The following is a 15,432-nucleotide window of genomic DNA, read 5'->3' as shown; positions in this document are numbered from 1 at the left end:
AACAAGGTAGGAGAATGACAAGAAATATATAGGGAGCTGGGGGAGGTGATGGGGCTAAGGGTTAATTTTTTTATTAAAAAGTGTTTTAATGGAAATTAAAAAACAATAATAATATATTAATTTGTTGGAAGAAGAGTGGAAAGGAGGACCTAATTAATAAAGGCAATATTGGGGAAGAAAACAAGTACCTGTCTGTATATTCAAATGGACCCAACAACCGCTCCCCCGCGTTTATGTGACAAGCAAAATGAGAAAACGAAAGCAGAGAAAGTGTTTATTATGTCTTGAAAACCATAGATTTTGGGTTATTTAAAAGAAGTGGGGACTGTTTCTGGTCGGAGGGAGAAAATGTAATAATGTTTTTTCAACGGATCACAGTATGAACTGGCTGATCGAAGAGCGTGTGTCTTATTATGTGAAAATAAATAAACAAAATGAAATATGAAAGATTTGTTCAAATAGATCGAGTGGCTTAATGGCTGCTGCCCTCTTTAAGAATTGATTTGGATGGTATTATGTCTATAAGTAAGTATATTTACTTTTCATGTGGCATAATATTTTATATGTTATATGATATCTGACTTTGGTTGAATTAGAGATTTTTTTTTTTGGCTTGATTTTCTCATTAAGAAAAATGATTAATTATTACAGTTTATGAATTTATTACTAATGTAATAAATAAAATAGTTAATTCAATTATTATTTTTTGCCTAAAAGAAACCATTTGACCCAAAATTCAAGCTGATGAATAAATTAACGCCGGATAATAATATTAAAGACGAAATTAACATTTTGAATTAAATTGAATTGCGTGGTGGTTGAAGGTTTTATCAATTTTAAAATTAAAAAGCCATTTTTCTTTTTCTAATGTGTTGAGGACATGACAAAAATATTTTAAAAAATTAGTTAAAGAAAATATGTTTTCAATTATGCTTTCTAGATAGCTAACATTTTATTTAAAAAATGTAATTTCTACAAATTAAATTAAGTTTTTTTTGTTGTTGGGGGGGGGGGGGGGGGGGGGGGGAAGAAAAGTATGGTGTATTATTGCCTTCGATTGGAAGCAATTCGCAAATGAAAACAATTTCTACAAAAATTCTACCAAACGGACTATAAAATTGTTGATTTGTTCAAATATTATTTTCCACAGCTGCTTAGTTATTTCATATATGCTAGAATTATGGTACTAGAAAATGAAGGAGCCATACAAAGGGACACCTAAAATACTCTAGTGCTATCTCATCATTTTTTTTCTCCTCTTTCATGAATTATTTAAGGTGCATGATTATTGATGTATATAATGGCCACTTAATTAAGCTAAACTTGAATTAGGACAAGTTGGGTAGCCACATTTGGATAAGGACCCATTTAATTATATAAACTTGTCATCCAAAATTAGTTTCTGGGATGAGTCATCACTGGGAAAATTAGGGAGAGAAATGAATTGTGTCCTAACTACTAAACAATCTTGAATGGAGTTTCAAGATAATGCAACTTCATCAATCGATTGTAGGTTACAATTAGGAATGTAAAAGGATGATATAAAAACTTTCAGTAAAAATTACATGACAAAGTCAATTGAGTACTCAAAAAATGTATACGCATTCAATCTATTGAGTACTCCAATTATATGCACTTTCATCCGTTGGATTCTTGTCAGAACCTCATAAAGGCCTATATGTAGCTTACACTATACTGAAAGCGAAATTTCTAGGATGCAAAGGAGTGAAAAAGAGCACATGAAATAGGGGCAAGTTGCATTGTTTAATGTTTTTGCTTATTTATATATTCATGGGCACGTAAATGAATTATCAAAATAATGCTGATGTGATTATGAATGAAGTATGGCAAAAGTTAAGTTTCTTTTCTTTGTTTGTTTCATGTCTGAAGCTATTAGAAATTAAGTTGCCAGTTGCCACAAAACGATAGTTAAAATGAGACATCTAGCCTTTCTTTTCTATTCCATAACCATACCTTCAAAGGGAATAGCTGGATGAGTGCTCATCTTCCTTCATTTCTGCCTAAGCAAACCAATTATTAATGGAGTAATTCCATTTTGTGCGAGTAAATAGTTAAAAAGAATATTATGATATCATTGCGTTAATCTAACTACTATTATTTAATTTTTTTATTTTTTATTTTTTTACATCTGGCTCTTGCCTGAGACATAGGCAATGCTTGTGTAGTTGTGTTGGGTTTGTATTTGAATTGTTGTGCTCATATGTTGGGCACCATAACATGAATCCCATGACCTATATATTTGTTATACTAAATTTCTTTCTTCTTCTCTTATATATATATATATATATATTAAACATATTGATTCTTTTCTTGAGGATGGTGTCAAAGTGTCAATGCCAGCTTACATGCATCTTACAATATCTAGCCGATTAACTATCCTTAAATTAGTAATGGTCATACTCAATCTCGGTTCATTAGCCTGTCAATTAATTATCTAATTATATTTGCAATGATTAGATGATAAATCATTTTTATTCCCTCCATTTGAGTCTCTTGCATTAGTAAAGAATCATTTTCATTCAAGTACTTAAAAATAAATGTGATCTGTTCTGAGCTCAAATATTAAAACTTTGTCCTATCAATAGATTAGGGTAACCAAATTAAGGATCATGCTTAGCAGTTAGTATGTGTGTGTGTGTGTGTGTATATATATATAAACCAAAAATTACTACTTTATGAAGATTATTTAATAAGTTTATTTAGGCAGGGTATCAAATTAACACTGTAGTAAAGTCTTAAATCGTCAATTCCACCAATATAAAGCTAACATAAAGCAAAAAAGGTGAGTTACGTGGAATTGTTCAAATTATTTAACATAAACTAGCAGATTTCACCTTGATTTGATGGTGTATATATATATATTACAAGACTAAACATTCAGATTGTTCAAAACTCTGCTAACTTTTCGGAAGAGTGAAACTTGAAAGCAACATGAATAGGCCTGTCATGTCATTTTCTTGCAAATAAATAGTTATTTCATCATCATTTTTTTTTTCTTTTTGACAATTAATGGTCAAGTTGCATAGGGATACAATCGTTTTCGAATCTTTTGAATGCATGCATGCAGACAGCAGATTTCCATTACTAGTTAAATAGAAGTTAAATTAATCTCCATTGTAATAAAAACTATTTTATCAAAACTCTATGTGTACATGGAAATTAAGTGCACTTATCCACCAATAATTCTTGTGCTAAAAATACAATGGTTGTGAGATTAATTTTAATTGATTACAACACAAACTGACGATACTAATTAAGTTTCTATTTTTCTAAAATTTAATTTTTTTTATCTCTGGGGTGGGGTTTGGGACAATTGGACGTCTTAGTTCATAGTTCATAGTTTATAGTTCATACAATTACTGAATCCGAAAGTTATGGGATACATGCATGTGAGAGTAAAATTATTAAGACTTAAGAGCACATGAATTACGGGACAAGTTACTTGCATTTTTCTCTTCTTCATTTGTATTTTTATCTTCAAGAGTTAGCTGTGACTAGGAATTATTGCCCTGTACTCCTTAACAATATATTAAAAAAGGGACCCTAAGGGTGCGTTTGGTATTGTTTTTTAATTGGTGTTTTTTATGTTTGTTTTAATAATTATTATTTTATTAAAAATTAATTTAATAAATTAATCCTAAAAGTAAAATAATGATATAAAATTTGTGTATATTTTTATGTTACTTTTAAAGGTTATTTGATAGATTATCATTTTTTTAATTAACATAAAACTCAAGAATATTATTGCACTGGTATTACTATAAAAGAAAATATAAAATAAGGGTAGAAGTTTAACATATCTAACAATAAGGGTATCTTGAGATATTTTTTTAAATATAAGGACTAAACAAATACTTAATTTAAAATATAAAATATATGGATTAAACGAGTATTTTCCTATTTTAACCGATAATAATGAAAGTGCTAAATAAGAACAAAGGAATAGAGATTTATAATAACTACCAAATTTTATTTAATGTATATGATGCATGTTGAGATAGATAAATGATTAGTTAAGAAAGAATCGTACATATTATTTTCACGACTTGAATCTTGCTCATATCAGATTTAGAGAGTATTGTTTTTCCTTTTTTTTTTTTTTTAATTTACAAAAGATTCATGTCAACTTAATTATTTGGTATATGATGATGATGATCAATCAAACGAGACTGTTTCGAACTGATTAAATTGATTTACATAATTAAATTACCTATCAACTTCTATGTTTGTCGATCCATAAATTATCCTATTTTCCAAATATACAAAAGCATATGCAACACGACTCAAGTATGAATAATTTGATTAACGTAATTAATTGTGTAAATAGTGAATTAAAGTGAGTAGTTGGGACAAAAAGAACTAATATTTTAGCCGGCCAAAGACTTCAAACAACAGACAACTTGATTCTTTAATTTCTTCAATATGTTTGCCATGAATAATCATGTTAATTAATTACTTTCAGCAAAAGAATCTCCTCGCACTTCCACTTAAGAAAATGAGAAATCATCTGGTATAGTTGTTAGATTCCTATTTGAAATTAAATCACACGATGGTGCATGCCATGTGTTCGCTCTCAAATTGTTTCCGATTTCTTCTTTTACTTTTTGACATGATCAATTTTACTTTTAATAATATCTTAGTTAAAGGCCAAAACATATTTTAACAACTCGAATTGATTGACAATATATATATGGTGATTCTATGAATCTGTACAAAATCTCCACGGTCGAATGCAATTACATAGCTAGCTTTACTTTTGAATACATGCAGGCGGACAGCAGATCTCCATTACTATTTAAATAAAAGTTAAATCTCCATCATAATAAGAACTATTATATCAAAACTCTATGTACCTAGAAATTAATTGCTCTTTCAAATGCACTTGTGATCGATAATTCTCGTTTAAAAAATATAATGGTCGTGAGATTAATCTTAGTTGATTACAACACAAACTAATGATACTAATTAAGTTTCTATTTTTCTAGATTTAATATCTTCATTTTTGTTTTTTGGAGGGCGTGATTTGGGAGAATTGGACATCCTAGTTCACATTTTATAAAGTTCATACAATTACTGAATGCGAAAGTTATTGGGTACATGCATGCAAGAGCAAAATTATTAAGATTTAAGAGCACATGAATTACGGGACAAGTTGCTTAGCATTTTCTCTTGTTCATTTGTATTTTTATCTTCAAGTGTTGGCTGTAACTAGGGAATATTGCCACTTAATCCTTAACAATATATTAAAAAAGGGACCCAAAGCTTTTCTTGTCTCTATTGATTTACTCCCTCACTTTCTCTATCGATTTTTCTGGCTAAGCATTTTAACGGGTAAACATTCATTTACACCCTAAAGTCCATATAATCCCTATAATTTAAAAAGTACGTGCCTTAAAATATCGCTGCAATTAAATATATTATATTCTTACTCTTACTTTTTCTTTCCTTTTATTCAACAACTAGGAAATAGAACCGCACTTAGTGCGGCTTTAAAAAAAAAATTTAGTATTATTTTTTATTACTTTATACTTGATAAAACTGATAAAAAATATAAATTGATTTTTTTTTAAAGATGACTCAACCTTATAAAACTAATGTTATTTATAAAAGTTAATTATTTTTTTGTTAACTTTAAAAAAATATATTAATGTGTATAGTTAAGTGTACACAACCTTTTCATCAATAAAAAATATGTTCACACTAATCAACTCTCCATTCTTCTTGATATTAACAGACTCTCACATTTTACAAAGCCTAACCCTTATCATCCAACTATCTTTATCATTGTTTAACTCATGAAAAAAAAGAATACTCCATGAAGTACACAATACAAAAAATGTAAATAAGTCAAAAAATAAAAACACAATAACATTTCTATAAAGGATGTTGGTTAAATAATAAAAAAAAAACTCAAACATAATAAATCTTAAATACTTAATATTTATATAGTTTGAAGAAGCCAAAAGACACTAAATAAAAGGTTGCATAATTAAATATGAAATTATGACATTAAAATTAGGTTCTAGTGGTATTGGTGAGGGAAGATGAAAGAATCGTCCTTCCTATATTAATTAGTTGATGTATTTTAAACCACTTAAGTTTAGTTGTTGGCTTAATAAAATAAATGAATGTTTCAAAACTATAATTAATTTATTATTAATGGTTACATATTGTTGAATTTAAATAGAAAGAAGAAGAGACATATAATCTTTTATAATCTACTAATTATTTTCTATTTTTAATATTTTGTAATGTAATTATTTTTTAATCTCAACCAATATATTATATTATAGAGAATATAAAAAGATGAGAAATAATAATGTCACAAATCTTAACTACTTAATATTTATAGAGTTTGAAGAAGCCAAAAGGCACTAAACAAAAGATTGCATAATTAAATATGAGATTATAGCATTAAAATTAGACCCTAATGGCATTATTGAGGGAAGATGAAGGAACATTCCTTCCTATATTAATTAATTGATATATTTAAGCCACTAAAGTTTAATTGTTGGCATAATAAAATAAATTAATGTTTGAAGACTTATAATTAATTATTATTAACGGTTACATATTATTGAATTTAAATAGAAAGAGGAAGAGACATATAATCATTTATAATCTAATAATTATTTTCTATTTTAATATTTTGTAATGTAATTATTTTTTAATTTCAACCAATTTATTAGATAATAGAGAATATGAGATGATGAGAAATGGTGATGCCACATCACTTCCTCAAGTCCCAACTTTATATAGGTATATAGATATTTTCGACATTAATTAATTTATCTATAAAAAAATTAGTTAGTAAATTAATCAATGATTATTTATTATTAAATTAACCAATAAATATATGTGCAAAAGAACAATTATTTTTTTACGTGTGCAATAATCTTACTAATAACTATAAGTGAATTAATATTAGTCAACTTAAGGTAATGTTTAATATCCTTACAACAATCTTACTAATGATCATTTTATAAAAAAATAATTTAACAAATTAATTCTAAAATTAAAATAATAATATAAAAGTTGGTGTAAATTTTTGTGTTACTTTTAATGTTAATTTGATAAAGGAAAAATATCATTTGTATACCCTTAGTTTACTCCATTATCAAAAATACTACAACACTTTGAGGGTATATCAATTGTCCACCCTAAGTTGATAAAATGTATCAGCTGACCACCAAACCGTTAGTTGCCGTTTAAGTATGATGATGTCAGAAGGGTAATTTGGTCTTTTCATATGATACAAGTGATAATTTAAGAGCATACAAGTGATAAAAAGAGAATTTAAGGGTATACAAGTGATAATTTTCAAGGGTAAAATCGTCAATTCACTGTAACTCCGTTAACTTTCAAAGGACAACTAACGGTTTAGTGGTCGGCTGATACATTTTGTCAACTAAGGGTGGGCGATTGATACACCCTCAAAGTGTTGTAGTATTTTTGATAACAGAGCAAATATAAGGTATATGAATGATAATTTTCCTTTGATAAATTTTTTTTTCTTTTTATTAACATAAAACCCAAGAATATTGTTGCAATGGTATTATTGTAAAAGGAAATAAAAAAAAATAAGAATATAATACTTTTAACATCAGGGGTATCTTGAGATAATTTTTTAATTATAGGAACTAAATAGATACTTGAATTAAAATACAAGAATTAAACAAGCATTTACCCTATTTTAACTAATATTAATGAAACTACTAAAATAAGAAAGAGGGAATAAATATTTATAATAACTACCAAATTTTATTTAATGTACATGATGCAAGTTGAGATAACTGACCAGTTAAAACACAATCATACACATTATTTTCACAGTTTGCTCATATCAAATTTGGAGAGTTCCCCCCCCCCCCCCCCTCCCAAAAAAAAGAGTTGGGTCAACTTAATTATTTTGGCATATGATGATGAACAATCAAACGAGTCTGTTTCTAACTGGTTAAATTGATTCACATAATTCAATTACCAATCAGTTAACTTCTGGGTTAATTAAATTCTAGGTTTTTCCATCCATGAAATTTTTCTATTTTCAAATATACAAAAGCATATGCAACATGACTCAGGTGTGAATAATTTGACTAACATAATCAATTATGTAAATAGTGAATTAAAGTGAGTAGTTGGGACAACAAGACTAATATTTTAGTTGGCCAATGACTTCAAACAACAAACAACTTGATTCTTTAATTTCTTCAATATTTTAATTACGTTCAACAAAAGAATCTCCTCGCACTTCCACTTAGGAAAATGAAAAATCATCTAGTATAGTTATTATATTGCTAGTTGAAATCAAATCACGCGATGGTGCATGCCATTCATTCGCACTCAAATTGTTTCCGATTTCTTCTTTTGCTTTTTGATATGATCAAGTTTACTTTTAATAATATCTTAGTAAAGGCCAATACAGATTTTAACAGCTCGAGTTGATTGATAAGATATGGTGATTCTATGAATGTGTACAAAATCTCCACGATCGAATGCAATTACATAGCTAGCTTTACAGCCCTAATGCTCATGCATGTGCGTATGCGATGCCAAATTTTCCTATCACTTTTGCAATTCTCTTTTCTTAAAGAGATATTTAAATTGAACCCTTTTCCATGTATATACTGTTGCAGGGCGTGGCAACTATAAAGCTTAAGTTTACAAAACTCATAAAAAAAAAAAACGTGCATGCCCAATTAATTGTGTGCCTTTGTGGACCTTGTAATTACAGACGTTTTTAGTTTACGCATGCATGCAAATACAATAGACCAAGCTCCATTATTAGTTAAGCAAAAGTAAAAGACGTACGTCCTTTTTATGTTTCTATATAAAGTTTATGTAAAAGTTGACAAGTCGATACATCAATGAAAGAAAGTATGTGGGCACCAAATAACTGCTTTTCCCTTAGATATTTGTATATCCATGGGCAATGCACAGGGACGGAAAATAATCGATTTGATCAAAATCCCTTATCGTTTCCAATTTTTTTTTTTTTTAAGGTAAGGGGGTAAGTCCAAATACAATTTTTACTCCCTTACCACCCCAAGAATAAAACCTGAGTTTTTGGCAGAGGTTACAACGACACTACAACCAATCCGACCACGTCCGTAGGGGCTTATCGTTTCCAATAAGTTAATGGTCACAGACTTGCAGTGTTGGTTTATTTCAAGGCTGCTTTATCTTTGATTATACAAATTTAACTATAATTGCAATTTAACATGTTACTGTGTGTTGGCTTATTATGTGAAGATTTTTTCGAAGATTATTTGAAGGAAGATCCAGTCTATTCTGGGGCTCAAATTAATCAACATCCATTCTACACAATAATATAATTATTATTAGGATCGACGAATTGTAATTATTTTGAAGGTTTCGAATTTAATTAATGTTCCACATTAAGTGTTGCTATTAACGTTACGTTTAATGAGTTTGAAGATTTCAAGTCCAATGTATATCATCAATATATGTATGTATTGGCTACTCTCATTGTAGTTGTATATAATAACCTAACCACTCTAATACAGCAAATATAGATCATTTTAACACTCAAATCGATTACTGGCCACAGATCTACAGCACTTACAAGAAAGGAACGACCTGGCCTGAAATGGAAGAATAGAGGCAAATTCATGAAACTTTTATTATTAATATTGCTCATGCTTGAACATGCATGCTAAAAGTTTCAATGCTCGATCGTTTTATAAAACTTTTCACAACTTTTCAAAAAAAGAAATGACGTAAAATTCTTCTCTTCTTTAGAAATTATGTATGACAACTAAAAAGCAGCATACGATATACTGCGTGCGGGAATTGCGACCTTTATTTGGTTCATAGAAATTAAAAAGAATGTGACTAATTAATTTTGCCCTTTTGACTTTATAATTCATATAAGAGCCAATGCAAGTTGCACGAGATGAGATTGAGAGCTAGCCGTTGTTTTTAGAAACGTTTTACATCTAATTAACTAGTTCATGCTTGCTGACAACAGAGTTCCTGCTTCACTATTAGTTGACCAAAAGTTATTTTTTTTTTGCTATATATAATAGGATATTATAATGAACTTGGGTTAATTTTGATCATGTGAAAGTTGTCAAGTTGATATATAGTTAAGAAGAAGATGGTCTTTTGATACGTTTGAGTCACCCAATTCTTTTTCTTTCAATCATATTTGTAATTCATGGGGGAATGTATGATTAATAATAATAAAAGTGAATTACTTTAGTTTTGTAAAATGACCAATAGAGCCGATATTTGAACATATGCGTAAATAGTTACAAGAGATGCATCTTGAGATGTAGAGTTGGTAAAATTGAGAGAACTAGTTAGATAATTTAAGACTAATGCATGCAGTGATAAATTTCTGTTATTTAATTTTATTACTAGATAAGGTATGAATATGTAGGGGGATTAATCGGACAATTAATAATGCTATATATCTTAAAATTTATCTAGAATAGTTCATTTTAAATAAAGTAACATATATTAATTCTATATAATGTAACTAACAGTCACTAGACTGTAAATGATTTGTAGTAATCTTTAAAATGATTTATTATATTCTACAATTGTGATGATCTATGAGTTTATCATACACCTCATTTAAGATGAAAATTTTGGAACATATATTTGTATATATAGCACTACTTTTATATGACTAGCCGGGCCAGCCTTGGATCCCTTCCTAATTTTATGTATGTAAAAGTGAATAGAGAAGGAATAATTAACTCGATTAAATTACATGTAAAATGAGATCAATCCATAACTTCTATATAAAAATATTTTGGGCATTTTAAATGTATACTCTCTCATTTCTTAAATTCCATCCACAATCTATTCTCGAACCGCCATGAAATCTTCTCTTCATACAACTCTATGGAAATTTGATTTCAATTTAGGTGCATTGATTCGATTTTGATCATCAGGGAAGATTAATTAATTAATGAGCATAGAAACCTCTCTAAAGAGTCAAATATATTTGCAATATAATAATAGTTATGAGGAGAAGATGTATGTTTCGCTTTGGGGAGGAGGAAGCAACGAGTAAGGGGAGGCCAGATTCGAATATCAGAATGATGACAAACGAAATGTGAATAAATTAATGGCAGCAAATGTTGAAAGGTAAAAAACGATATGTGCACGAACAAAAATATCTGCATATCCTTAGAGGCTAAGTATTGAAAAAGCAGATGCGTAACAGAGGCAAGAGTCAAAAGAATTTTTATAGTTGATGAATCAATAAATTAAATTTTAAAAAAAAATGATGAAAGCAGTATTCAAATTCTTTTGAGAATTGAAAAAGCCACGGATTAATGGAAATAGTAGGTAGCTTTTAGGAGCCGTTTGTATTGAAGACTGAACACAACTCCATTAAGCAAAAGAAAGAGAAGAAGGAAAATTTAACAACTGGCTGCTGGGACCAGCTTTCTCATCGTTGTTATTTGGTACAGGCAAGTATAGTTCCGACTGAGCTAACAAAAAGTTGCTGTCAAGAAGCCGCTTCTGCTTATTTTTGTCATTTTACAAAACAAACAAACATAAAGCTAAAGTTGCAGAAGCACTTCTTGTGATGCGTTTGGTAGTGGGTTTGGTTTTGCTCTTTCTTTAATCAACGGTTCTCCCTGCAGATGAAACTCTTATTGGATCTCAGTTCAATAATTTAATAAAATGAACAAATTAAATACCATTATGCATGGCTTTTTCGTGTGCAATAGCGGCCTAATTATTTGCATTAAATTAAAGATGTTTACTGAGAAGTAATTTTTGATATATAGTATGTATATATGTTGTAAGATTGTTGATGATATGTAGAGATTAAAAAAAAATTATCTAGAAACACATCTAGTATAATATTTACAAATCAATGCATCCAACCAAATTAATACACACAAGTAGATGGGATATTTTGAGAAAGAAATTGTCACAATAATTTAAAAGGAATTTCGCTTTAAAAAAAATTATGAATAAGAAATGACAAATGAGGGGACCCCTCAAAAATTTTTAAGGACCAATATATCCAAACAACCAAGAAATATCATATAATTTAGGGCATGTATGGGACTAGTTTCTCCTCAGCACTAAGGAAACCTTCCCCACCATAAGTAACTTTTTTATGGCATCTAAATAATATCAGTGTGGCTGTGAAAAATTCCTTAAATCGAAACTAAAATCTTAAAAGTTAAAGGCAGCTCTTCCCTCCTCCACTACTCAATTTTATATAGAGATTTTTTACAGTAATAAGAACATAAACTCTTTATAATTCCACAAACTCTTTACCTTCCTGCCAACTTTAGTTTATCTGCAGCTTCCCCCTCGACAATAATCCTTATACTTAAGATCAAAGCCTAGCCATGGAGCCACGTGTCCCACAACTTTTGTCGCTTTCACTTTCACTTTCCTTGCTTGAATAATTGCTTCCACTTTTGCTTTTGCTTCATGACCACTCTTTCTCTCAAACAATTTTCGCAAAACCCAATAAAGGCACATTAATTTGGCTAATGGCGAATAAGGGTATGGACCCAATCATATAACACAGTCCCCATTATATCCTTTCAACTCCTAGCTCTATATAAAGCCCTAGACCTGTCTTGAGCTTGTCCATGACGAAAAAAACACTCTTTTAAAATTCTCTTTTCAAGAATACTACTACAACTAATATTTTGTACGTACAAACAAACAAACAACACCTCTATCTCGATCTCGATCTCTCTAACTTGTTAATTACAATGAAGAACAAGGCTTCAGGGTTCTTGAAGAAGATAATAACGGTGGTAACGGCAATGGCGAAGGCGAAAAGCCTAGCTCTGAAGACCAAGACTAGGGACATAAGGACTCGTTTGATCATATTCTCGTTGCTTCGAAACAAAAAGATCCTGATGAGCTCTGTTTCTGAGAAGCTCCGGGCTCTGATGGGCCAGCAAGATCATCATCATTATCATCACAGCAAGAAGAAAGATGAAGATGAAGACGATGAAGTAGAAGAAGAAAGCAAGGCGATTGTAGTACATGACAACGACGCCGTGTACTCATCAGTACACGAGTCACTTCCCAACCCAACTCACACGGAAGTTGCTGATGATTTTGAGAACCAAGAGGAAGAATGCGGTGAGAATGACGAGAATAAGTATCCGGACTTAACGCACACGTTGTCTGATGATATGGAGCTGGAGAACGGGGGAAGAGGAGGGTCTGTGATTGATTTGGTGAAGAAATCGAAACCACAGGGGGAAGAGTTCAGATTGGAAGATGAAATAGACCACCTTGCTGACTTGTTCATCCAGCGGTTTCATCGTCAGATATTGATGCAGAAGCAACTCTCCTTCAAGAGGTACCAAGATATGCTCGACAGAAGCGCTTAAGTTAATAATTAATTAATTAATTACCCTTCTCCCTCTATTAGGCAGCCTGCGAAATTTTTGGTCGCTAGCTGCTGCTGAATTACCAGCCGGAGAGGAAATAGTACATGCATGGGTGTTGATGTATGTATGTACGTACGTACGTACGTACGTATCAATGAATGTATGTGTAATACCAGCTTGGTCGCGAGGTGTGAAAGACGACCATGTTCAAGTTGTAATATTTTCTCTACCGATTAATAAAAATAATTCAGCTTTGATTTTGCTCAACCATTATTTCTATATTATTAATATTAATTAATAATCTCAAATAAATGATCATTCGCACGAACATGCATTAAGGAGTACAACAAACATAACATGGGCAATTTGGTAATTGTATTGGGCCTGGAACCCATACCCACCAAAAGAGGCCCAAGTCGACAAGTTAGACATGTGATCATATTTAATAAAATCTTGTGTGTTATCAGTTAGATTACAAAACACAGGAAAAAAATAATTACCTTTTTTTCTTTTGAAAAAAAAAATATTTATTTAAATCTTGCCAACAATTTCTCATTGGGTTGGTAATTACATTTTTTCGCATAAGTTGTTGTTTAAACCGAATTTTTGCTAGAATCCGATTTGAACCATATAGGGGTGGTTCTCACCAGATTCAAGTCAAATTCGATTAAAACAAATAGATTTATTATTTTTAGGAGGGAGAATGGGCTAGCAAAGATTGGGGTTTAGGCGTATTCAGCTATTTAGGGTAGGAGGAGTAGTTGAGGTGATCTGAAAGGTGCATTAAGGTGATTTGGGAGGTGAGCTGAAGTGATTGGGGAGACGAAGTGAGATGTTTTGAATTTCAAAAAATATGGAGAGCTCTGATGAATTAATTTAGGAAATTGATATAGGGAGCTCAAGAGAGCTTAGTGTATAGCTCTAGTGAACTTGAGTATAGCTCTAGAGAGTTTATCCAAGATTCGTGGTATAACTTAGGTGAACTCATAAAGGAAATGCAATTTGGGTAACAGAACCGTTATAGTAAGTATAAATAATAAAGAACACACAAGATTTTATATGGTTCGGCCTTTTGGCCTACATTTACGGAGTAATAATCTCTAATCAACTGTGTATGTGAAGCATTACATTGTTTTACATTATTTACTTTACAATATTAGCAAAACCTTATTAAAGGTTGGTGATAATGAATAATAACACGAGGGAGACGTGAGTCTTATGGAGATTATAGAGTTTTAGAGTAAGGGAAAAGTTTTTCTGAGAAATGAGATGGCCAAAATCTTCCATGGAGGTGTAAAAATAGAGGAAGAAGAAGATGAAGCAACTTCTCAAGAAATTAGATTTGAAAAAGATCCTCCTTATCTTGTGTTTTAAGTTGAACTTATAGGGTTGGATCCCTAGGGGCATTTTTGTGTTGCATTTTTGTGTTTTCTGCCATATGGAGATTTTTTATTAGTGTTGCCTTCCTCAAGTTGGGCTATTATTGTCTTTTTCTTTTATTCACTTGATAGTAATTAAATAAGCTTGGTGAGCAAGTAATTCTTCTATCCCTTATGTGGTCCTTACTCTTTGCAACATGGCGGAAGCTAGTTCAGTGGTCTTGTTGCTTTTCAGGAGAGTAGCAAAGGACAGCTGATGTGGTCCCCTCATATTGATTTGCTCAAAGAATTTTTATTTTTATTGACTCTTTATTCTTAGCAAAAAAAAAAGATATTTTATTCTTTCTCATGATGGCGTATATTGTTCACATGTTGTCTCTAATAAACAAAATTTGAGTTCTGATAATACCTTTTAATGTTAGGCATATTTTCAAAAACTGTCATTTTTCTCAAGGAGCTTGCCTCTTGACCATTGAGAACTATACTGTCATTCGATCAACACAAGTTAACTTCATTTCACTGATTTTCTTTGCTAGCTCATGTCAACATTCAAACCCCCCCCCCCCCCCCTCAAAACAGTTGATATTTCATCATAATCTAATAATTGCATTAGAATGAACCAAAGATGAGATTAAACTAATTTGATGGGTAAAAAATTAATTCAATCCAAGGTATGT

The 15,432-nt window shown here is 30.6% G+C and overlaps 1 protein-coding gene across 1 annotated transcript; it reads left to right on the top strand.

The window, feature by feature from the left end:
* The first annotated feature begins 12,593 nt into the window (after positions 1 to 12,593).
* LOC102612020 (uncharacterized) lies at positions 12,594 to 13,643 on the top strand. The gene has a single exon (XM_006468877.4). The coding sequence runs from the start codon at positions 12,744 to 12,746 to the stop codon at positions 13,374 to 13,376; it is 633 nt and encodes a 210-aa protein (XP_006468940.2). The 5' UTR covers positions 12,594 to 12,743; the 3' UTR covers positions 13,377 to 13,643.
* Positions 13,644 to 15,432: the final 1,789 nt, after the last annotated feature.

Source organism: Citrus sinensis, chromosome 2 (assembly GCF_022201045.2).
Source record: "Citrus sinensis cultivar Valencia sweet orange chromosome 2, DVS_A1.0, whole genome shotgun sequence".
Classification (NCBI taxonomy): Eukaryota; Viridiplantae; Streptophyta; class Magnoliopsida; order Sapindales; family Rutaceae; genus Citrus; species Citrus sinensis.
Note: the sequence above shows the minus strand (reverse complement) of the source record. Positions and strands in the feature narration are given on the sequence as shown.

Excerpts from the sequence above, each read along its gene's own strand:
- LOC102612020 (XM_006468877.4), top strand. The coding sequence starts at position 12,744 with ATGAAGAACAAGGCTTCAGGGTTCTTGAAGAAGATAATAACGGTGGTA.